Source organism: Nerophis lumbriciformis, linkage group LG09, assembly GCF_033978685.3.
Source record: "Nerophis lumbriciformis linkage group LG09, RoL_Nlum_v2.1, whole genome shotgun sequence".
Classification (NCBI taxonomy): Eukaryota; Metazoa; Chordata; class Actinopteri; order Syngnathiformes; family Syngnathidae; genus Nerophis; species Nerophis lumbriciformis.
Genome location: NC_084556.2, coordinates 48,072,501 through 48,095,908, shown reverse-complemented (window position 1 = coordinate 48,095,908; position 23,408 = coordinate 48,072,501). Strand labels below are relative to the sequence as shown.

Here is a 23,408-nt window from a genome sequence, read left to right as displayed (position 1 = left end):
GCAACATAGAAGCGGTCAGGTAAAAGACGTAATAAACACTATTAATGACAATATTATTAAAACATTTTATAAACTCATTACTACTGTCTGAGCAGCAAATATATTCAATTGTGTGCATTGAACCTACAGACTGTGCTTCCTTAGCATAGAGTGATTGAGCTATACTAATGAACACACGTGATGGAAGTTACCGTTAATCCGGAAATGGAAGTCACCCTTGGTGACTATATTTTATGGATCGCCACAATATAATAGAAAATAAGACAAATACTGCACTGATACTTTTAAGAAAAGTGATTTGGTAATTTCGCAACATTGGATGTGACGAGAGACGACTGTATTTTACTGTACCTTTTATGCAAGCTCAAGTTATTCATTGTGTTGATAATGGTATTGGAATCAAGGGTAAACAGAAAACCATAGTGGTTAATGTACAGTCGTGATCAAAAGTTTACATACTCTTGTAAAGAACATAATGTCATGGCTGTCTTGAGTTTCCAATAATTTCTACAACTGAAAAAGGAGGATTACCTCCAAATTCTTCAGGACAACCTAAAGTCATCAGCCCGGAGGTTGGGTCTTGGGCGCAGTTGGGTGTTCCAACAGGACAATGACCTTCGTCAAAAGTGGTGAAGGAATGGCTAAATCAGGCTAGATGAGGGTTTTAGAATGGCCTTCCCAAAGTCCTGACTTAAACGTGTGGACAATGCTGAAGAAACAAGTCCATGTCAGAAAACCAACAAATTTAGCTGAACTGCACCAATTTTGTCAAGAGGAGTGGTCAAAAATTCAACCAGAAGCTTGTGGATGGCTACCAAAAGCGCCTTATCGCAGTGAAACTTGCCAAGGGACATGTAATCAAATATTAACATTGCTGTATGTATACATTTGACCCAGCAGATTTGGTCACATTTTCAGTAGACCCATAATAAATTCATAAAAGAACCAAACTTCATGAATGTTTTTTGTGACCAACAAGTATGTGCTCCAATCACTCTATCACAAAAAAATAAGAGTTGTAGAAAGTATTGGACATTCAAGACAGCCATGACATTATGTTCTTTTGATTGCGACTGTATATATCCCTAGGGAACACCTGCATTCATTGCAAAGATATTATTGATCACTACGAATCTTAAATTAAATTCTGCTGTATTTTCTTGATTTCTAAATGTATAATTCTAACATGTTCATGAATATTACCCTTACTGTGCCTAATCAAAGATTATGTTTTTAGCACATAAACGTATTAGAAAACCAAGCAAGAGGCTTCTTGAATGGACAGAAGAGTACGACCAGATATTCTCCTCGAGGAAGAAAAACAAAAAGCCTCTCCAGCCATTTACAATGGTAAGAAAACCTATCATCATTTCATAAATCACAACTCTTTTCTGCATGACGATACAAGACTGGAGTTACACTTTACTCTCCCAGGCCAACGAAGCACTTTTGCCCACGTCCGAAACGTCAGCACTGGAAAAGCACGCACTTGACCCCCCGTCCTTGAACGCACTTCCTGAGATACAGACGCCCCCTCCGGAAGAATTCACCCTCACCACGGAACTACAAGTTCCCAGCGCCGAAAACCCGTCTCGGCGGGAAGCACAGGTGCTTTCCATCGACACTTTAACCCCGCCTCCCGAGGCCGAAGCTGAACCGCCGCTGTCTGATAGCCCCGCCAAAGACGTCAGTGAGCGTAAGTGTGACTTATCTACCTAATGTTTTATTTCCTTGTTATTTACTGTTCCTTTTCCTTCGCCAGCACATGATCCTTTGCTACAGAAGAAACGCAAGAGGAAACCCACTCCAAAGATCCTGGAATATTGCCTTGAATCGGAGGCCTCAGTGGGCCCTAAGAAGAAGGTGCGGTATGATTTGACTGTATGTCGCACATTGAACAACAATTTCCCATCTTATATGGTTGTGAGTCTAATTTGCTGCTTAAATGTACTAGTGACATGTTGTTTCTTTGTCACAGGTCAAAACCGTGAAGAATACTACTAGTCCTGTTCCTCAGGCCGGTCTGTGACAAGCCTCGTATTATTAACTGACAGTTTCCTCAGTTCCTTGTTTCCTTCAGGACTAATGCCGAATCATCTTGCCTTGCAGCTCCTCCAGATCTTGATCCGCCATCTTTGAAACTGAAAAGCAGGCAGCCCTCGTCGCCTTCGAGCCCGGAAGTCTCCACTTCTTCGCCCACTCCTTCCCTTTTGACACCAACCAGCACTCCAGTGGTACTGCCGCTACCTGAGCCAATAGGGGCGGACCCTACAGCGGCAGACATTGACGCTACTCAACTAGAAGACGCTAAATACACTACAGAGTCCGAGGTCAGCTTATAGAGTTGTGATCACTTTATTTAAAGGGGAACTGGATTTTTTGGGGAGTTTTGCTTATCATTCATGATCCCTATGTAAGACAAGAACACGTGTTTTTCCTTTTTTTATGCATTCTAATTTGTAATATACGGAAAATATGAGGTCCAAAAACCGCCAACAATACACTATTTACATCACGTGACCTGAATATTAGTTGTTATAAGCTCTAACGCTGAGGCAGCTATTGACATACTGTACCGATGAGCTGCTGCATCGCCTCTGAGTTGGGGAAAGTTAATAAATCATGCCTCTCACTTGGAAATTAGAAGGTTGTGGGCCATAAACCGAGAAGTTGGTCAACTTTGACATTCAACTTAAACCTGGAGATGGCGAGAAGGACATGAAAAGTCGCTTGATTCGTTTGTTTGTTTGGTTTTTCCTGCTTGAGGATTATGAATAATTTTTCATCTAAACTGAAAGATACAAACATCCCATCAGTCGGCATCCCGGTGCAGCATTGTACAGTAAATGATTGTTTTATTATGTTCATAGCACTTAGCAATAGTGCTACTTGCTGGATCTGTTTTTCACTCAGCTTCTAAAACCTTTAGCTCATTCTCATTTAATTCAGGCTAAAAAATGTTAAGGTTCTGGAAAATCATTTGTCTCAAAGTGGTTGTCATCGTCTCTCATGGAGTCTTTCATAATTAGTAGTGTTGTTGAAGGGAAAAGCCAACTTTGTGATGCATCTGTGAAATTAATGCGCCGCTGTAAGCTTTGAATGACCAAAATACGTAAATATTACATGTTATTATAAATGTGCCCGTTACTACATTACATATACTTACAGCGTGTATATAAAACCTGGATGGAGGTTTTTTAGAGCGAATCTTTGTTGGCTGACTTTTGCTAGCGTTTTTTTGCAAGTTAGAATGCATAAAAAAAATTTAAAAAATGTGTTCCTGTCTCACATCATTGTGAATGATCAAAATTCCCCCCGAAAAAGTACAGTTCCCCTTTTAGGTACAAGAACAAAAATAAAAACATGTTTTTTGGGGTGTAACACTCAGGGTGAAGCCTCCATGTTGGATCAGAGCTTCTCCTCCACTAAAGACGACTCGTCGCTGTGTGATGATCCACTCGGGTCTGCCAGGAAGATCATCGGGGACAGAGGCGGCACTGCTTCCATAAAGGAGAACGTGTGTCAGGTGAGCCGCATTCTATTTCCGTTCATACTTTTCTATTTACGTTCACATTTAAAGGGTAACTGCTAGGTGTGTAACGGTACACAAAAAGTTTGGTTCGGTACGTACCTCGGTTTAGAGGTCACGGTTTGGATAATTTTTGGTACAGTAAGAAAACAACAAAATATACATTTTTTGGTTATTTATTTACCAAATTTGTAAACAATGGCTTTATCCTTTTAACATTGGGAACACTATAATAATTCTGCCCACGTTAATCAACATTAAACTGCCTCAAGTTGTTGCTCAGATTTAAATAAAATGACAAAACTTTTCTTCTACATATAAAAAGTGCAACCTTAAACAGTTTCAAGTCAACTCATCATGCTTAATTTATTACAGCATTTGGGAAGCTTGTAGCTGATTTTTATTATGTAAATGTTATATTTTTATCAACATGTGATAGCAGGGACCCTGCCATTCAAAACTAGGCTGCTGCATTACTAATGATTAATGTAACTATAGCTAAAAAAAATAGTACAATAGCAATAGGAGAGACTATTCATCCCTGAACACCATGGAGTTCATGTAGGCTTTATGATGCAGTTACATTATTATATAGACTATGTTGCGTTTGGACCAGTTGTTCCTCCCAGAGAATTCAAGTTGCTGGTCACTCCCAAGCTCTTTTATGACACGTAAAGCTGAGTAGAAGAACCACCAGAGACAGAATAGGTATTTTGTAATTTAATTTCCAAAGCCTTTGGAAATAAACTTGAGACCAAATCCCGTACAGAAGCGCTCACTCACACAGCTAAATTGGTCTAACTTTTCATACGGCAAAACTTCTTCTTTTATCTCGTCTCTCTTGCCCCCACCCTCCTTGTCCCTTTCTCCACAGCTGGGCAAAGGGAAAGATAAGAGAAATAATTTATTACTACTCCCCCTTTCTCCCAGCTCACTCCAGGTCCCTTTTGTTTATTATCTAAAGTCGGTTTTAGACGAGAAGCAGAGAAGATCTCCCCCCTTCACATTCTCAAAAGTAGGCACACAGTATTTGCAGACAACTAAAAGATAACAAATAAAGAACACTAGCTGTTTTGTAATATGACTATAGTTTAAAAGAAGTAACACACAAATATGGATATATCTAATTATCTGCCTCCGTCAACTATCAGAGACTGAAACTCTTCATTTAACATAATGTCCTTTTTTGCTGCTTCAACACAGCTCAATCAACACAGACAAAGGTAAAGTGAAATAGCAGACAGACAGGGCTTTGCTGTCCGTAACACACACACACACACCCACACACACCGCAGAATGAGCTAACGTTACGCTAAAAGCGAATTAGCCTTCACCTCAAGCCAGGACTGCGAGCGAGCTGAGCTGCCTTTTATATTTCTAGAAGGTCAACGGGCTCATAGTGATGTTACTAGTAGTTGACTGGGAGGTGTTTATTATAATTTGGGGAGAGTCCGCTGCCTGATGCTTACCTGCTAAACGCTAAGCACTGACTACATGCGCTCTGAATACGCACTGCTGATTGGCTGTTACCGTTTTGAATACGCACTGCTGATTGACTGTTACCGCTCTGAATACGCACTGCTGATTGGCTGTTACCGCTCTGCGTGTAACCAATCAGATGGTTTTGTGGGTGGGACAATGCTGGGTGCTGTGTAGAGTACTGACAGAGACAGAGGCAGAAGGAAGCGGAGCAGCTTGTTAAGACTTTAGTTTAGGCGGCTACTTAATATTTTTTTTGTGCAAACTCGTTTGGTACACCTCCGAACCGAACCAAAACCCCCTTACCGAAACGGTTCAATACAAATACACGTACCATTACACCCCTAGTAACTGTGCACTTTTTGGGGAATTTTGTTTATCATTCACAATCATTATGAGGGACAAGACGGATGTTTTTTTTTCATAATGCATTCTAACGCGTAACTAAATGTAAATAAAAGTCAGCTTACAGTAGAGGCAATAGGATGTTCTCTATTCTGCCCATAAAACCCAATAAATAACCATCCAAAAACCTCCAACAATACTCCATTTACATTTTGTGACTTATATTAACCGAGTATTAGTGATATTGTTCTTATAAGCGTTAACGCAGACAAACTTTTTAGCGGCGCCGTGATCACTAGCTTAGGTGGCTATTTTCAAAGCATCAACTGGTGAGTTGTTTCCTTGCCTCAGTGATCATAAGAGTTTATTCTAAATCGTAAATCATGTCTCTCAACTGGATAGTAGAAGGATGAGGACGTAATCTGTCAAGTTGGTCAACTTTGGCATCCAATTTAGACATGGAAACGACGAGAACGACACGAAAATACGCTTGGTTCCATCCCCCTTGTTTTCGCTAGGAGTATGACTCATTTTTCATAGCAAGATTTTATCACTCGGCATCTTAAGTGACAGCAGACCTTATGCAGTAAGTGATGTTTCATTGTTTGTTGGCTCTCAAAGTCTGCAGTGAGTAGTAATCAGTGATGTTAGAAAAAAAAGCGAACGTTGTGATGCGTTTTTGAAATTAATGCTTACAATGAGCAAAATACATAAATATTGAATGTTATTATAAATGTGCCTGTTTCTACATTACGTATATACTTACATCATGTATATAAAACTTTATTGGAGGTATTTGGATGTTTTTTAAGGGCTTTATACGCAAAATAGAGCAATGTTTCATCGCATTTATTTACTATTTAGAATGCATAAATAAAGAAAAATATGTGTACTTGTCTTACACAAGGCTTGTGATAGGCAAAAATTCTAAAAAAATAAATAAATAAATAAAAAACACAGTTTCCCTTTTAAGTAGCGCATCAATTACGGGATTTACCAGGCAATAGTCTGTCCCCTCTGCAGTACCAGCTAAGATGCAGTGTCAATCTGAAAAGTGTAAAGGGTTTATAAACCCCCCCAGTGACAAGGCATTGTACCCTCACAGATATAACAATGCTACTTTTATCTGCTGGCAGTGGAAATGCCTTTAAGTTGCAAACAAAGGATTACAAAAACATGTAGCTTCGTATTCTTATATCGTGTTACTAAAGGCATGTTGTGTGTACAAGGTGTGTGAGAAGACCGGGGAGCTGCTGCTGTGTGAGGGTCAATGCTGTGGAGCCTTTCACCTGGCCTGCATCTCTCTGGCCGAGGCCCCTAAAGGAAAGTTTGTGTGCCCCGAGTGCAAATCCGGTAAGCTCAAGGACTTAAAACAAACCGCATCAACATTAAATGAGCTGTACCCAAAAGTCTGCCTCTACAATGCTTCCAGGTGTGCACACCTGCTTCGTGTGCAAGAAGCGCGGCGAGGACGTGCGCCGCTGCATGATCCCCATCTGCGGCAAGTTCTACCACGGCGAGTGCATCGCCGCCTTCGCCTCGACCGTGCCTGTCAACCGAGGCTTCCGCTGCTCCATCCACGTCTGCCTCACCTGCTTTATCGCCAACCCCACCAGTCCCTCCATCTCCAAAGGTGCGTTTGTGTCATTATTAAAAAGTGGCGCCCGCTGGGCTGACAAGGTTTTCTCATGGGCAGGTCATCTCATGCGCTGCGTGCGCTGCCCGATCACATACCATGCCAACGACCTCTGCATGGCGGCCGGCTGCGTGGTCCTATCCAGCAACACCATCATCTGTCCCAACCACTTCGCGCCGCGGCGGGGTGTCAAGAACCACGAGCACGTCAACGTCAGCTGGTGTTTTGTTTGCACAGACGGTAACAACGCAGCTTCCTGCAAAACCATCTTTTGTTTTATGCATAATTGATAGACGTAGTTGTACACGTTACATCTGATATTTTGTGTTCTCTTTGGTTTGGTTATTATAACACAGTACAATCAGGGTTTACCCGAGCTTGCCAATATAATTGTGGCGGTCAGAGTGTTGCTATGGCAGTGGTCAATATGACGTCATCGTGTAATTTGCATAATTTGCATTTTCTTTAAAAAGGCTATAAAAATGTGTTGTGTACATTTAAAAACAAATATGTATTATTAGTAATTAGTATTAACATATATTTGTTCTTACAGCGTTTTGCTCTATTTTTCGATTGTTGCTGCATATTGTACGACTTTACACAAGCCGTACTCCAGTGGCGGCTGCTGGTTTTTCAGTATGGGAAGCTCATTTTCAGCTACTATTCAAACACAAGCACAGTCTCCAATAACGGATACAAAATATACACATGCTAGATTTGACAAAACATTTTTTTATTTACATCAGGGGTTCTTAACTTTTCCACGACAGACACTACTACACTCAAATATTAACACTGAATGAGTAATCTTATTCTTGATTTTAATCCTATTCAATAAGTATATCTAACTGTGGAGGGTGGCGTGGCCTGCCGCGAAACGGGGTGTTGCCAGGACCGGCCTCGAAGACAGCGACAGGTGCGTAGATGGCCCAGGTGGGCCTTTTTATCTAATCACCTGTCTGTCGCCTTTATTAGCAGCAGCCGTGATGAGACGAGGAGTTGGAGGTGCTGCTGAGCAGACGCAGAAGGAAAAGACGTTGTGCTGAAAAGCAGAAAGACTTGCGCTATTTATGAAAATAAAACAGTGTTATACCCGGAATTCCTGGCTCTCCTGGCAGTGCGTGGTGGTCTGAAGAACCCACTAGAGGGCAACCTCTACATTTAAATGTAACACTGTTTTATTTTCATAAATAGTGCAAGTCTTTCTGCTTTTCAGCACAACGTCTTTTCCTTCTGCGTCTGCTCAGCAGCACCTCCAACTACTCGTCTCATCACGGCTGCTGCTAATAAAGGAAATAGGTGATTAGATAACAAGGCCCACCTGGGCCGTCTACGCACCTGTCGCTGTCTTCGAGGCCGTCCTGGCAACACCCCGTTCCGCGGCAGGCCCGCTGGACACGCCCCCCTCCACACTCACCTACTTACAGTTTACAACCTTGTAGAATTATATGAAACCATGTGTTAATCACAAAGGTAATCATTTATTTAACACATAAACCTTATACTTAGGTCAAGCTGATTAGAAGAATAAGTACTAACCAAATATACTACATAGGAAGGGACAAAAAATTAATTTACCAGTGACGTGCGGTGAGGTTGATGGCTGGTGAGGCACTGACTTCATCACAGTCAGATTTACAAACATATCAACCCTAAAGAGTATCTTATTCACCATTTGATTGGCAGCAGTTAACGGGTTGTGTTTAAAAGCTCATACCAGCATTCTTCCCTGCTTGGCACTCAGCATCAAGGGTTGGAATTGGGGGTTAAATCACCAAAAGTTATTCCCGGGCGCGGTGCTGCTGCTGCCCACTGCTCCCCTCACCTCCCAGGGGGTGATCGAGGGATGGGTCAAATGCAGAGGACAAATTTCACCACACCTAGTGTGTGTGTGACAATCATTGGTACTTTAACTAAACTTTAACTTTACACATACAAACTGTAGCACACAAAAAAGCACATTTAATTAAAAAAACCTTATTATGGTCTTACCTTTACTTATAGGTGTGGGAACAGTAGTGTTCGTGTTGGAGGAGTTGTGAATGAATGAAATATGAAATCCGTGCTGCAGTCTGCAGGTGTACCTAATGTTGTGTCCCTGAAGTCGTTCACGGCTCCTCCGGCGCGAGCATTGTTGTTTTTGCACTTTTTGGCTTCTTGTTAAGTGACTTTTTTTGGGTGGATTTGGTCTTGCACGTGGAGAGTTTGGGTGTGGGCTTTGGTTGGTGTGGCGCTCCCGTCGGGGGTGCACTCTGCGCGGGGGTGCATTAACTGGCACCAGGAGGCGGGATTACTGCGAGCCTCACACAGTGCGTCTTCGCAGCAGTTTTATGATTGCTAAGCACAAGAAATACGTTACACACATACAGTTGTTGACAAAATACACTGTACATTATATACCTCAGCTAACTAAACTATGGAAATGTATAATATAGTTCATATAGCAATACGGTCTCACTGCACAGCAGGCCAGCAGTTAGCCGAGTCTGCAATCCATGGTGAGGCACAACTGAGTGACGTGCCTCAACTGGCTGCTGATCACCGCACCGTCTCTTCTCAGTATTTGAACGGCAAATGTGAAAATTCAGCGATTTTGAATAAAAATAATCTAAAACTGGTGAAGTTAAATGGAAAATAACTTTATAGTATAATCACTGAATACATATAACAATTTAATTAATTTTTTTTCTTTTTACATTTTTTTTCTTTCCATGATGGCAGGTGAGGCCCCGCCGTAATTTACATACACATACGTTGTGCTAAAATAGATCAACTAAATTAATAATTAATATGTTTCTTTACTAAATTACCAGTACAAATATAAGCAAATGAAAATACAGATTCACCACTTTAGTCATAATTTTTGCGCTTCAACTTCTTTATGACTTTAGCGCCAGACTTCTTCTGTTTGTCATTACTGCCACAAGTGGTGGAAAAGTTTATTACAACTGAGGACTGCTGCGGCTCAGACGGACCACAGCTGAGATACATATTTTTGGCGGCCCTCAGACTGACTTACATGATTGTAAAATTCTCCATATCAACACAGAACAATGGAATGAATCAATTAAAAATGCTCTGGCAGTGGTTTATAATTCAAGATCACTGATTCACTCAATTTGCTGTCAATCAAATAGGGATTCAGCCTCAGACAGATCCTCCAATCATCATGCGGAAGACCGACGTCCTAGCCAGCCGAGGCCGAGCCCACTTTATATTCACTTCCAGAGACGCTCAGTGTCCGTGGGTGGGACAAAGCCAAGCATTTATTCATTGATTGTCTAATTTGGCTGCAGTGCAACAACCTACTCAGTGCTGCGAATAAATCAGAAAAAAGTCTTATTGCAATCGCCACTGCCGTATATCCAGTGTGAACAGCCTTTGGCAAGTTCGAACAAGGCGGGTAAGGGAAGTCGGCCAGTCAGATCCGTAACGTCGGGACAAGGATTGGCTCCAAGGGCTGGGTCGGTCAGGCTGGTGTGTGAAGCGGGGCTGTGCGCGTGCCACAGAGGAGCCACAGCCCAAGCCGCCATCCACCGGAGCCAATGTACCTCGGTCATGAGCGCCAATGTCCTCTTCATATTTGCACATTGCACATTTTGTAGATCGCTGTCTGTGGGTATACAGTACAGGCAAAAAGTTTGGACACACCTTCTCATTCAATGCATTTTCTTTATTTTCATGACTATATACATTGTAGATTGTCACTGAAGGCATCAAAACTATGAATGAACACATGTGGAGTTATTTACTTAACAAAAAAAGGTGAAATAATTGAAAGCAGGTTTTATATTGTAGTTTCTTCAAAATAGCCACCCTTTGCTCTGATTACTGCTTTGCACACTCTTGGCATTCTCTCGATGAGCTTCAAGAGGTAGTCACCTGAAATAGTTTTCACTTCACAGGTGCCATAGTTTTGATGCCTTCAGTGACAATCTACAATGTAAATAGTCTTGAAAATAAAGAAAGCGCACTGAAATGAGAAAGCGTGTCCAAACTTTTGGCCTGTACTATATGTCAAATAAATTAAAATATGTGTACATCGTAAACATGCTGCGTCTGCTCCAGACAATCTCGTCTTACTTACGTCATCACAAGATCCTGTTTTGGCACTGCTATTTTGGTGATCAAAGTCTTTCGGCGGCCGAATTATCCGTGCATCACTAGTCAATAGTGCGTAAATAGTAAGCTATATATATACATTCATACAATGTATTACTTTCATTCGTTTTCACGTAAAAAAACCCTTCATTTGTAAGGTGTGGCAGCTTTTATTTTGCAGTGGCGCCTCGCCACGGTCAATCACATGTAGGGGAAATCCTGACAATAGAACCACATGTCTTATTTTAAGGTATTATTAATTGGTAGTTAAATCAAACGTTATTTATATAGTACTTTCCATGCACAGGCAAGTGGCAAACAAAGAATGCTGTATCGACAAAAAAAAAAAATACATACATACATACAAAAGCACACTCAGCATTATTGACAAAAGCAAAACAAAACATGGCATGGCACTGAGGATTGAGGAAAAACGCCACCTTTAGGGCGTCCACACCGGAGAATACCTAAAATGAACATCATCTAGAAAATTGTATGAAACTTTGATAAAATATATGCAAAATAATTAGATGTAAATGTAATATCGGAAATTATCGGTATCGGTTTCAAAATTTTCGGTATCGGTTTCAAAAAGTAAAATGTATGACTTTTTAAAACGCCGCTGTGTACACGGACGTTGGGAGAAGTACAGAGCGCCAATAAACCTTAAAGGCACTGCCTTTGCGTGCCGGCCCAGTCACATAATATCTACGGCTTTTCACACACACAAGTGAATGCAATTCATACTTGGTCAACAGCCATACAGGTCACACTGAGGGTGGCCGTATAAACAACTTTAACACTGTTACAAATATGCGCCACACTGTGAACCCACACCAAACAAGAATGACAAACACATTTCGGGAGAACATCCGCACCGTAACACAACATAAACACAACAGAACAAATACCCAGAACCGCTTGCAGCACTAACTCTTCCGGGACGCTACAATATACACCGCCGCTACCCCCTACCCAACCCCCCCCCCCCCCCCCCCACCTCAACCCCGCACACTCCCAACCCCGCCCACCTCAACCTCCTCATGCTCTCTCAGGGAGAGCGTGTCCTAAATTCCAAGCTGCTGTTTTGAGGCATGTTAAAAAAAAATAATGCACTTTGTGACTTCAATAATAAATATGGCAGTGCCATGTTGGCACTTTTTTCCATAACTTGAGTTGGTTTATTTTGGAAAACCTTGTTACATTGTTTAATGCATCCAGCGGGGCATCACAACAAAATTAGGCATAATAATGTGTTAATTCCACGACTGTATATATCGGTATCGGTTGATATCGGAATCGGTAATTAAGAGTTGGACAATATCGGATATCGGCAAAAAAGCCATTATCGGACATCTCTAAAAATAATACATTAATAAGTTAATAAAAACATAACATTGGGAGAATGGTAATACTAACAATAGATAATATGGAAAATAACACAATAAAAAAAACAAAAAAAAGATGGGAGTTGAACATGATCAGTAAAAAGCCTGATTTAAAAAGGTGTGGTTTTAGCCTATTTTTTTTAATTATTTCAACAGTCTCCGCAGTCCTGAGGCTCTCTGGCTGGCTGTTCCACAGGTGGGGGCCTAGTGGCTAAATGCCGCCTCACCGTGGGTCTTTGGTCTGGAATTTGGTAACGATAAAAGGCCAGTGCTAGAGGACCTCAGGATCCGCGAAGGTTGATACAGTCAAAGCAGGTCTGATAGATAAGAAGTCGCAAGGCCATTAAGTCATTCAAAAACTATTAAGAGAACTTTAAAATGGACCGCGAAGCGAACGGGAAGTTAATGCAGCGACTTTAAAACTGGTGTAATGTGCTCCCGCCTTCTGGTCCTCGTCAGCATGCATGTTGCTGAGTTTGTAATCATACATATATATTATTTTTGGGAAGAGCCGAGAGCATTACAATCGTCTAAACGACAGGAAATAAAAGCATGCATTAGCACCTCCTTGTTGGAGGCGCTAATGTGGTTATAGCTAAGTAGAGCAAAAGGCACACTGGGTATTTGTGTCACTATCATAAATATACGAATACTTGTTTTGTTCATTAAAATGTGCCACAGCTCGGTACAATGTTCTCAGCCTGCCTGGTAAGGTCTATTCATGTGAACCGGAGAGGAGGCTACGCAGGGTAGTCAGAAGAAGATTCAGAAGAAGCAGTGTGGTTTTGATCCTGGTCATGGAACTTTGGACCAGCTTTATACTCTTGGCAGGGTCCTTCAAGGTGCATGAGTGTCTGCCCAACCAGTCTACATATGCTTTGTGGATTTGAAGCAGACATTTGACCGTGTCCCTGGGGAAGTCTTGTGGGGAGTGCTCTGACTGTGGCGGTCCACTCCCTGTTTGATAAGTGTCAGAGCTTAGTCCAGTGAGGGTTGGATTGCACCATGGCTGCCCTTTGTCAACGATTCTGTTCATAACTTGTATGGACAGAATTTTTAGGCGCAATCAGGGTCTTGAAGGGAGGTGTTCAGGGCACGTCCGACCAGTAGGAGGCCGAGGAAGACCCAGGACACCTTGGCGAGACTATGTTTCCCAGCTGGCCTAGGAACGACTCAGGATCTCCCGGGAGAAGCTAGACGAAGTAGCAGAAAGAAGGAAGTTTCTCTGCTTAGGCTGCTGCCCCTGTAACCCGACCCCAGATAAGCAGAATAAGATGGATGGACGCGGCTTTTAGTAGAATCAGATGTCGATTATATCAAAAAGTGACAAGAAGTGTCTCTGCCAAGGCCTAAAATACTTTCATTTGAATCACATTAACTATAGGATAAAGGCCAAGAAATGTCGCATCAGTACCTTGGTGTAGGTCAGGGGTCGGCAACCCGCGGCTCCGGAGCCGCATGCGGCTCTTTGATCACTCTGATGCGGCTCAGCAGCTTTCTTGCTGAACCCCCCAATTTTCCCGTGAGACTTCCGGATTTCAGTGCCTCTCGCAGAAAACTCCCGGGATTATTATTCACCGATTTTCACCCTTACAGCTATAATAAGGGCGTGCCATGATGATACAACATTTGGCGCTCTCTACAATCTGTATTAACAGCGTGCCAGCCCAACACTTGTTATACAATATACACCTTCTGCTTGCACACGTACGTGACAGCAAGGCATACTTTGTCAACAGCCACACAGGTTACACTGACGGTGGTCATATAAAACAACTTTAACACTCTTACTAATAATGCGCCACACTTTGAACCAAAACCAAACAAGAATGACAAACACATTTCGGGAGAACATTTGCACCTTAACACAACATAAACACAACAGAACAAACACCCAGAATCCCATGCAGCCCTGACTCTTCCGGGCTACATTATACATCTTACTAATAATGCGCCACACTTTGAACCAAAACCAAACAAGAATGACAAACACATTTCGGGAGAACATTTGCACCTTAACACAACATAAACACAACAGAACAAACACCCAGAATCCCATGCAGCCCTGACTCTTCCGGGCTACATTATACACCCCTGCTACCACCAAACCCCGCCCCCACCCCAACCCTGCTCCCTCACACATCAAACCCCCCCCCCCCCCCCCCCCCCCCCTTTGGTTGTTGACCAAGTATGCCTTGCTGTCACCTACGTGATCAAGCGGAAACACCATACAACGTGTGGCTGATCAGGCACGCTGGTTGTCGTGGGTGCTATATGCTGTACCATCACGGCACGCATGACGCTGACAAGCTTACAAATTCCATGTAAAGGTGTGGGCAGCGTGTCTGACACCCCTGGTTAATACATAGCACAGAGCAAAAAGAAAACTTTGTATGCAGTATTATTTCATTTAAAATTTCAAAAAAAATTTGCGGCTCCCATTGTTTTCTATAATTTGTGAAACTGGTCAAAATGGCTCTTTGACTGGTAAAGGTTGCCGACCCCTGGTGTAGGTAATATAAAGTAAGAGCATATACAGTCGTGGTCAAAAGTTTACATACACTTACATACACGCACAGCTCCATTTTTGTTTCATCTGACCACAGAACTTTCCTCCAGAAGGTCTTATCTTTGTCCATGTGATGTCAGATGAAACAAAAATGGAGCTGTTTGGCCACAGTACCCAGCAATATGTTTGGAGGAGAAAAGGTGAGCCCTTTAATTCCAGGACCACCACACCTACCGTCAAGCATGGTGGTGGTAGTATTATGCTCTGGGCCTGTTTTGCTGCCAATGGAACTGGTGCTTTACAGAGAGTAAATGGGACAATGAAAAAGGAGGATTACCTCCAAATTCTTCAGGACAACCTAAAATCATCAGCCCGGAGGTTGGGTCTCGGGCGCAGATGGGTGTTCCAACAGGACAATGACTCCAAACACACGTCAAAAGTGGTAACGGAATGGCTAAATCAGGCTAGAATGAAGGTTTTAGAATGGCCTTCCCAAAGTCCGGACTTAAACGTGTGGACAATGCTGAAGAAACAAGTCCATGTCAGAAAACCAACAAATTTAGCTGAACTGCACCAATGTTGTCAAGAGGAGTGGTCAAAAATTGAACCAGAAGCTTGTGGATGGCTACCAAAAGCGCCTTATTGCAGTGAAACTTGCTAAGGTACATGTAAGCAAATATTAATATTACTGTATGTATACTTTTGACCCAGCACATTTGCTCACATTTTCAGTAGACCCATAATAAATTCATAAAAGAACCAAACTTCATGAATGTTTTTTGTGACCAACAAGTATGTGCTCCAATCACTCTATCACAAAAAAATAAGACTTGTAGAAATGATTGGAAACTCAAGACAGCCATGACATTATGTTCTTTACAAGTGTACGTAAACTTTTGACCACGTAATTCGCAGTTGACCTGCTGCCCTCTGTCCTTTAGGGGGCAGTCTGTTGTGCTGCGAGTCCTGCCCCGCCGCCTTCCACCGCGAGTGTCTAAACATTGAGATGCCCAGAGGCAGCTGGTACTGCAACGACTGCAAGGCGGGGAAGAAACCTCACTACAAGGACATCTTGTGGGTCAAGGTCGGACGCTACAGGTGAGTGGTGACCTTTGAACTTTGTAGTCTGTGTATTAAATAAAGAACTTTTACTGTGGAACAACTTACTTTTAGACTATGTGACGTAAACCAGAAACCACAACAAGCATGTCCAATGGGATGCATGATGGTGGTCTGCAATAATGCCTTTCTGTTGCTTGTGTGTCCTCGCCAAGGTGGTGGCCTGCCGAGGTCAGCCATCCCAATACCATCCCGGAGAACATCCAGCGTATGCGGCACGACGTGGGCGAGTTCCCCGTTCACTTCTTCGGCTCCAACGACTACCTGTGGACCTACCAGGCCCGAGTCTTTCCTTATATGGACGTGGACGCCAACAGCAAGGACAGGATGGGAAAAGGTGTCGACGCCACCTACAGGAAAGGTATGATTGGCATAATGTTATTATGGGCAATAATATATCAATGTAGCACAAGTATATTAATGGTTGGACTAGTGCAGGGGTGTCCAAAGTGCGGCCTGTAGGTATTTTTTAATTTTCTATTATCATATAATATTTAATATGTACCGTATTTTTCGGATTATAAGTCGCTCCGGAGTATAAATCGCACCGGCCGAAAATGCATAATAAAGAAGGAAAAAAAACATATATAAGTCGCGTTTTGGGGGGAAATTTAGACATTTGAAAGGCAATTTAAAATAAATAAAGAATAGTGAACAACAGACTGAATAAGTGTACGTCAGGGGTGCTCATTACGTCGATCGCGAGCTACCGGTCGATCTCGGAGGGTGTGTCAGTCGATCACCAGCCAGGCATTAAAAAAATAGTCCTAAAAATGAGCGATCATAAATCTTCACTATGACGTCACTTTCGTCACTTGATTGACATTCACGGCACCCGAGGGTCTTCTGAGATGACGCTGGCTGCTGCCAGCTCATTAAAATTACCGACAGGAAGGCGAGAAACACTTTATTTCAACAGACTCTGGCGCCGTACCTGTTGTCAAAACTCCAAAGACCGACTGCACAGTTGCGCTAACAAAATAAGAGTCACAGAAAGCTGGCGTGCGCAAGCTACGGAGTTTGCCGACAATGTATTTCTTGTAAAGTGTATACAAAGGAGTACGGAAGCTGGACAAATAAGATGCCAAAAACCAACCACTTTCATGTGGTATTGGACAGAAAGGAGGACTTTTTTTCTCCTCCATTCGAAAATGCGGACATTATCAGCACTACTGTCTGATTCCAATCAATGCAAGTCGTCAGAATCAGGTAATACACCAACTTATATTCTTGTCTTCATGAAAGAAAGGAATCTATATGTGTTAAACATGCTTGTATTATCTTTAAACACCTTTAACTTGTAAACAATATTAACTACCGGTATATGTGTTAAACATGCTTGTATTATCTTTAAACACCTTTAACTTGTAAACAATATTAACTATATGTGTTAAACATGCTTGTATTATCTTTAAACACCTTTAACTTGTTAACAATATTAACTATATGTGTTAAACATTCTTGTATTATCTTTAAACACCTTTAACTTGTTAACAATATTAACTATATGTGTTAAACATGCTTGTATTATCTTTAAACACCCTTAAGTTGTTAACAATATTAACTATATGTATTAAACATTCTTGTATTATCATTAAACACCTTTAACTTGTTAACAATATTAACTATATGTGTTAAACATGCTTGTATTATCTTTAAACACCTTTAATTTATTAACAATATTAACTATGTGTTAAACATGCTTGTATTATCATTAAACACCTTTAACTTGTTAACAATATTAACTATATGTGTTAAACATGCTTGCATTATCTTTAAACACCTTTAACTTGTTAACAATATTAACTATATGTATTAAACATACTTGTATTATCATTAAACACCTTTAATTTTTTAACAATATTAACTATATGTGTTAAACATGCTTGCATTATCATTAAACACCTTTAACTTGTTAACAAAAACATATATTTCATAAATAAATAAATATAAATTATATATATGAATGAGGTAGATCCCCATGACTTGATCAATTAAAAAGTAGGAAAAAGTGTGAGCACCCCTGGTGTACGTTATATGACTCATAAATAACCAACTGAGAACGTGCCTGGTATGTTAACGTAACATATTATGGTAAGAGTCATTCAAATAACTATAACATATAGAACATGCTATACGTTTACCAAACAATCTGTCACTCCTAATCGCTAAATCCCATTAAAATCATCTTCCTCCGTGTCGCTTCTAAACAACTCTGCCAACTCCAAAGGTAGACAATGCGCCGCTTCCCCTTCTATCGGTACGTCGCTTACGTCAGAGTCATCGTCAGTTGCAGTTCCAATTATTCCAGCCTTTCTGAATCCGGACAGGATGGTTTCTTTTTTAGTTTTCTTCATTTCAGTAAGAGTAGCCTCCGCTTTTCGCCAGTCCCTTCCAAGTTTCTCGCTTACTCCAAACTTTCTTTCTGCTGCTCGATTGCGGTTTTCTGCCTCATATTTCACTACTTCCAGCTTGTAACCTGCAGTATATGATTTCCTTTTCGGTGCCATTTTTGTTCAGCCCTTCTCAGTTTTTATAAGTTACCGCCAATGTTGAAATGATCAATTTTCATAGGTACGGAAGTAGTAGCAGGTAGCATTTTTTTTTTTCACAATGCACTTCTGCCATGACCCACCCCCGCCAAATTTGTATTGGTTGACGTGTGTGTGTGACGATTGCTGATATACGCCAAGTCTCTTACGTCCGCGGATCGATTGGTACCGGGCCGCACAAGAAATTAAAAATGTTTTATTTATTTTTTTTTTTTTTAATTAAATCAAAATAAAAAACACAATATATACATTATATATCAATATAGATCAAAACAGTCTGCAGGGATACAGTCCGTAAGCACACATGATTGTATTTCTTTATGGAAAAAAAAACAAAAAAAAAACAATACCCGACAAAAAGGCTGGGGACCATTGTTTTACGTGAATGAGATAAATAATATTATTTGATATTTTACGTAAATGTGTTAATAATTTCACACATAAGTCGCCCCAGAGTATAAATCGCACTCCCAAACTATGAAAAAAACTGCTAGTTATAATCCGAAAAATACGGTACTCTAATATTAGCACGGTGGCTTTTTTCTGATATTCCCTCTATTGTCAAATGTTTTGTCACTTGACAAATGATACCTGTTAGTATGCTGGGTTTTTTGTAACTCATTTTTGTAGGAATACACCATAGTCCTATTTTGGTACTTGGTGCATGCTAATGTTAGCATGCTAGCATTTAAAACGTTTTTTTTTCAGGTACACACCGGAGAGTAATACATTTTGATTCTTGACGCATGTTACAGTTAGCATTTTAGTATGCTAACATTACAATGCTAGTCTTTTTAACTAGGTACGCGCCTCGGTGTCATATGTTTTGATAGTTCACTAACGCTAACTGTTAGCATAGTACTGTTAGCACGCTAGCATTTGTAGCTCAGTTTGCTCATATTTTTTGTTGCCTGATGATATCTTGCCAGTGTGCTAACTGATAGCATTTCAATTTGGCTTTGGCCCTTCAGCATTCACCATACTTGCCAACCTTGAGACCTCCAAATTCGGGAGATAGGGGGTGCGGGTGTTGGGGGCGTGGTTGCGGGGGCGAGGTTGGGGGGGCGAGGTTGAGTATTTATATATTGCGTATTTTTTCTTCTTACTCGTCGTCGCCATGTCTCTTCTTCGTTCTTCTGCTTCGTCTCCTTCTTGTTGTGTGTGCAGTTGTGCACTGAGCTTCAAAAGCCGTAGATGTTATTGTAGCGTCCCGGAAGAATTAGTGCTGCAAGGGCTTCTTGGTATTTGTTCTGTTGTGTTTATGTTGTGTTACGGTGCGGATGTTCTCCCGAAATGTGTTTGTCATTTTTGTTTGGTGTGGGTTGACAGTGTGGCGCATATTTGTAACCGTGTTAAAGTTGTTTATACGGCCACCGTCAGTGTGACATGTGTGGCTGTTGACCAAGTATGCTTCGCATTCACTTGTGTGCGTGTGCTTGAAATGAACATTATCATTAAACCAGTTAAAAGATCATACAACGTGTCAGCATTTCTTGACATCTTCAAGTAAAGACCATTTTTAAACCCGTCCAACGCTACATTATTATGTGACTGGGCCGGCACGCTGTTTATATGGAGGAAAAGCGGACGCCTGGACAGCATGCGGCCGTTAAGGGGCGAAGGTTTCAGGTGAGAGAGGACGCTAAAGGCAGTGCCTTAAAGGCACGCCCCCAATAGTGTTGTCCGGGTGGAAATTGGGAGAAATCCGGGAGAATGGTATCCCCGGGAGATTTTCGGGAGGGGCACTGAAATTAGGGAGTCTCCGGGGAAAATCGGGAGAGTTGGCAAGTATGGCATTCACACAACATTTCTACCAAAATTGCATTCTCTAATTTCTATATTTTGAAAAAAAATCTATATATTGTATTGGTTTGAAGGTGAAAACTACCAAAATGGCCCCCGTATCAATTTTATTTGCCAGTCTGTGGCCCTCAGGGAAAAACATTTGAGGCACCCCTGGATTAGCGATATCAGAGGAAGGTTTCAGCTCTGGGAGCAAACTTTTGACTTGCTGCCATATTTGTGAAGTGAAGTGAATTATATTTATATAGCGCTTTTCTCTAGTGACTCAAAGGGCTTTTACATAGTGAAACCCAATATCTAAATTACATTTAAACCAGTGTGGGTGGCACTGGGAGCAGGTGGGTAAAGTGTCTTACCCAAGGACACAACGGCAGTGACTAGGATGGCGGAAGCGGGGATCGAACCTGGAACCCTCAAGTTGCTGGCACGTCCACTCACTCTACCAACCGAGCTATACCGCCCCATTTGGAGGTGGTTAGACAAAAAGACATTAGACATTTTTTGAATGGCCATTTATAACCAAAATCCCATATGTAGCAATATTTACAGTGAACATGTAGTAAGTACATGGTCTTTTTTTTTTTTTGCCATGCAGTTCAGATACAAAAAGGTGAAACAAAGATTAAGAGCGGCTGCAATAAACGAGCCTCCTACCAGCTCGATCAGAGTTCCTTTCAGGCTAAATCCTGCTGAGTTTGGTGCTGGTTCAGGGTTTTTGCCTTTTCACAGTCCCGTGTAAGCTTCCCATCAAAACCTGGCCTGTACAAGAGACGGGACTGGACACAATTCAAACGCTCATACCAAAAAAAAACACATTTTCCACATTGTACAATATGATACATCCGAGATATACCCACGGACAGCGATGTAGAAAATTTAAGATGACATTGGCGGCTTTTAAGGAGAGTGCAAAGCTCCCAGCAGCTTGAAACATGGAGTGACAGAAGTCTCTAAACACAAGTACAGTCTACAATAACACCAGGAATAGATGCTAGATTAGTTTTTAATTTTAATAAAGAAAGAGTCACTCAAAGGGTTGGAGAAATCTGTAGAAAAAAACATTCTCAACAAACGTACAATAAGCAGCAACAATTGAAAAATAGAGCAAAACGATATTATGTAAGGAAAAATCTACATTAATAGTATAATTAATAACGCATATAAAACAATTATACAACCAATTTTCTTATTACAAAAGAAAGCTCTCATAGTAGTTAACCATGCCGAAAGTAGTGCCCCAACAAATCCTCTTTTTATTAAATCAAACACATTAAAATTGCATGAGCTAATCGATTTGAACACAGCATTTGTGATGTACAAGGCACACAACCACATGCTTCGCTACAGTATCTTAAGAGATCGTCCGACCCAGGAAATCGTGCTACAAGCTCAGAGGAACTGACATTTTTCAAATAACCAAGACCAGGACTAACATACTGTAAAAAAAACATGTGCAAAGGCTTTAAAACAAAACTATAGAGCCAACATAATAGAAAACTACTGAAAACTTGAATAAAGGTAAAAAACAAAAAATACATAGTGCAGTGCAGGAGTGAAGTGTGAAGGAGCAATTATTTAAGTGAACCATGGACTTGAACATCTGCATAAGCACTGAAAATACTATGTCCTGTGTTTTGTATTTACTGGTGTGTTATAATTATTATACTGTACATTTAGGTGTTTGTATGCTCTGGTCGTGTGTGCATGTTGTACAACACCAGTGAAGTTGGCACGTTGTGTAAATCGTAAATTAAAACAGAATACAATGATTAGCAAATCCTTTTCAACTTATATTCAATTGAATAGACTGCAAAGACAAGATATTTAATGTTCGAACTGGGAAACACAATTTATTTTGCAAATAATCAATAACTTAAAATTTAATGGCAGCAACACATTGCAAAAAAGCTGTCACGGGGGCATTTTTACCACTGTGTTACATGGCCTTTCCTTTTAACAACCCTCAGTAAACGTTTGCAACTAAGGAGAACAAATTTTGAAGCTTTTCAGGTGGAATTATTTCCCATTCTTGCTTGATGTACAGCTTAAGTTGTTCAATATTCCGGGGTCTCCGTTGTCGTATTTTACGCTTCATAATGTGTCACACATTTTCAATGGGAGACAGGTCTGGACTACAGGCAGGCCAGTCTAGTACCCGCACTCTTTTACTACGAAGCCACGCTGTTGTAGCACGTGCAGAATGTGGCTTGGCATTGCCTTGCTGAAATAAGCAGGGGCGTCCATGAAAACGACATTGCTTGGATGGCAACATATGTTGCTCCAAAACCTGTATGAACCTTTCAGCATTAATGGTGCCTTCACAGATGGGTAAGTTACCCTTGCCTTGGGCACTAATACACCCCCATACCATCACAGATGCTGGCTTTTGAATTTTGCGCCTATAACAGCCCAGATTGTTCTTTTCCTCTTTGGTCCGGAGGACACGACGTCCACAGTTTTCAAAAACAATTTGAAATGTGGACTCGTCAGACCACAGAACACTTTTCCACTTTGCATCAGTCCATCTTAGATGGGCTCGAGCCCAGCGAAGCCGGCGGCGTTTCTGGGTGTTGTTGATAAATGGCTTTCGCTTTGCATGGTAGAGTTATAACTTGCACTTACAGATGTAGCGACAAACTGTAGTTACTGACAGTAGTTTTCTGAAGTGTTCCGGAGCCCATGTGGTGATATCCTTTACACACTGATGTCGGTTTTTGATGCAGTACCACCTGACGGATCGAAGGTCACTTTTTTTCTTTTTTTTTTCTTTTTTGCATCAGTCCATCTTAGATGGGCTCGGGCCCAGCGAAGCCGGCGGCGTTTCTGGGTGTTGTTGATAAATGGCTTTCGCTTTGCATAGTATAGTTATAACTTGCACTAACAGATGTAGCGACAAACTGTAGTTACCGACAGTGGTTTTCTGAAGTGTTCCGGAGCCCATGCGGTG

General features: G+C 41.3%; 1 protein-coding gene across 4 annotated transcripts in view; it reads left to right on the top strand.

Moving 5' to 3' along the window:
* Positions 1 to 23,408, top strand: part of nsd1b (nuclear receptor binding SET domain protein 1b) — a 322,978-nt gene that overhangs the window by 14,849 nt on the left and 284,721 nt on the right. For all 4 annotated transcript variants that reach the window (XR_012050614.1, XM_061963023.1, XM_072913851.1 and 1 more), the window contains exons 6-16: positions 1,238 to 1,350; positions 1,435 to 1,696; positions 1,763 to 1,863; positions 1,979 to 2,021; positions 2,110 to 2,330; positions 3,389 to 3,526; positions 6,583 to 6,706; positions 6,786 to 6,986; positions 7,050 to 7,229; positions 15,929 to 16,085; positions 16,262 to 16,467. Coding sequence is in view for 3 of the 4 variants with exons in the window: in XM_061963023.1 (XP_061819007.1) it covers positions 1,238 to 1,350; positions 1,435 to 1,696; positions 1,763 to 1,863; positions 1,979 to 2,021; positions 2,110 to 2,330; positions 3,389 to 3,526; positions 6,583 to 6,706; positions 6,786 to 6,986; positions 7,050 to 7,229; positions 15,929 to 16,085; positions 16,262 to 16,467 (1,746 nt within the window). In the remaining variant the exon portion in view is untranslated. The remainder of the gene's footprint in view (positions 1 to 1,237; positions 1,351 to 1,434; positions 1,697 to 1,762; positions 1,864 to 1,978; positions 2,022 to 2,109; positions 2,331 to 3,388; positions 3,527 to 6,582; positions 6,707 to 6,785; positions 6,987 to 7,049; positions 7,230 to 15,928; positions 16,086 to 16,261; positions 16,468 to 23,408) is intronic.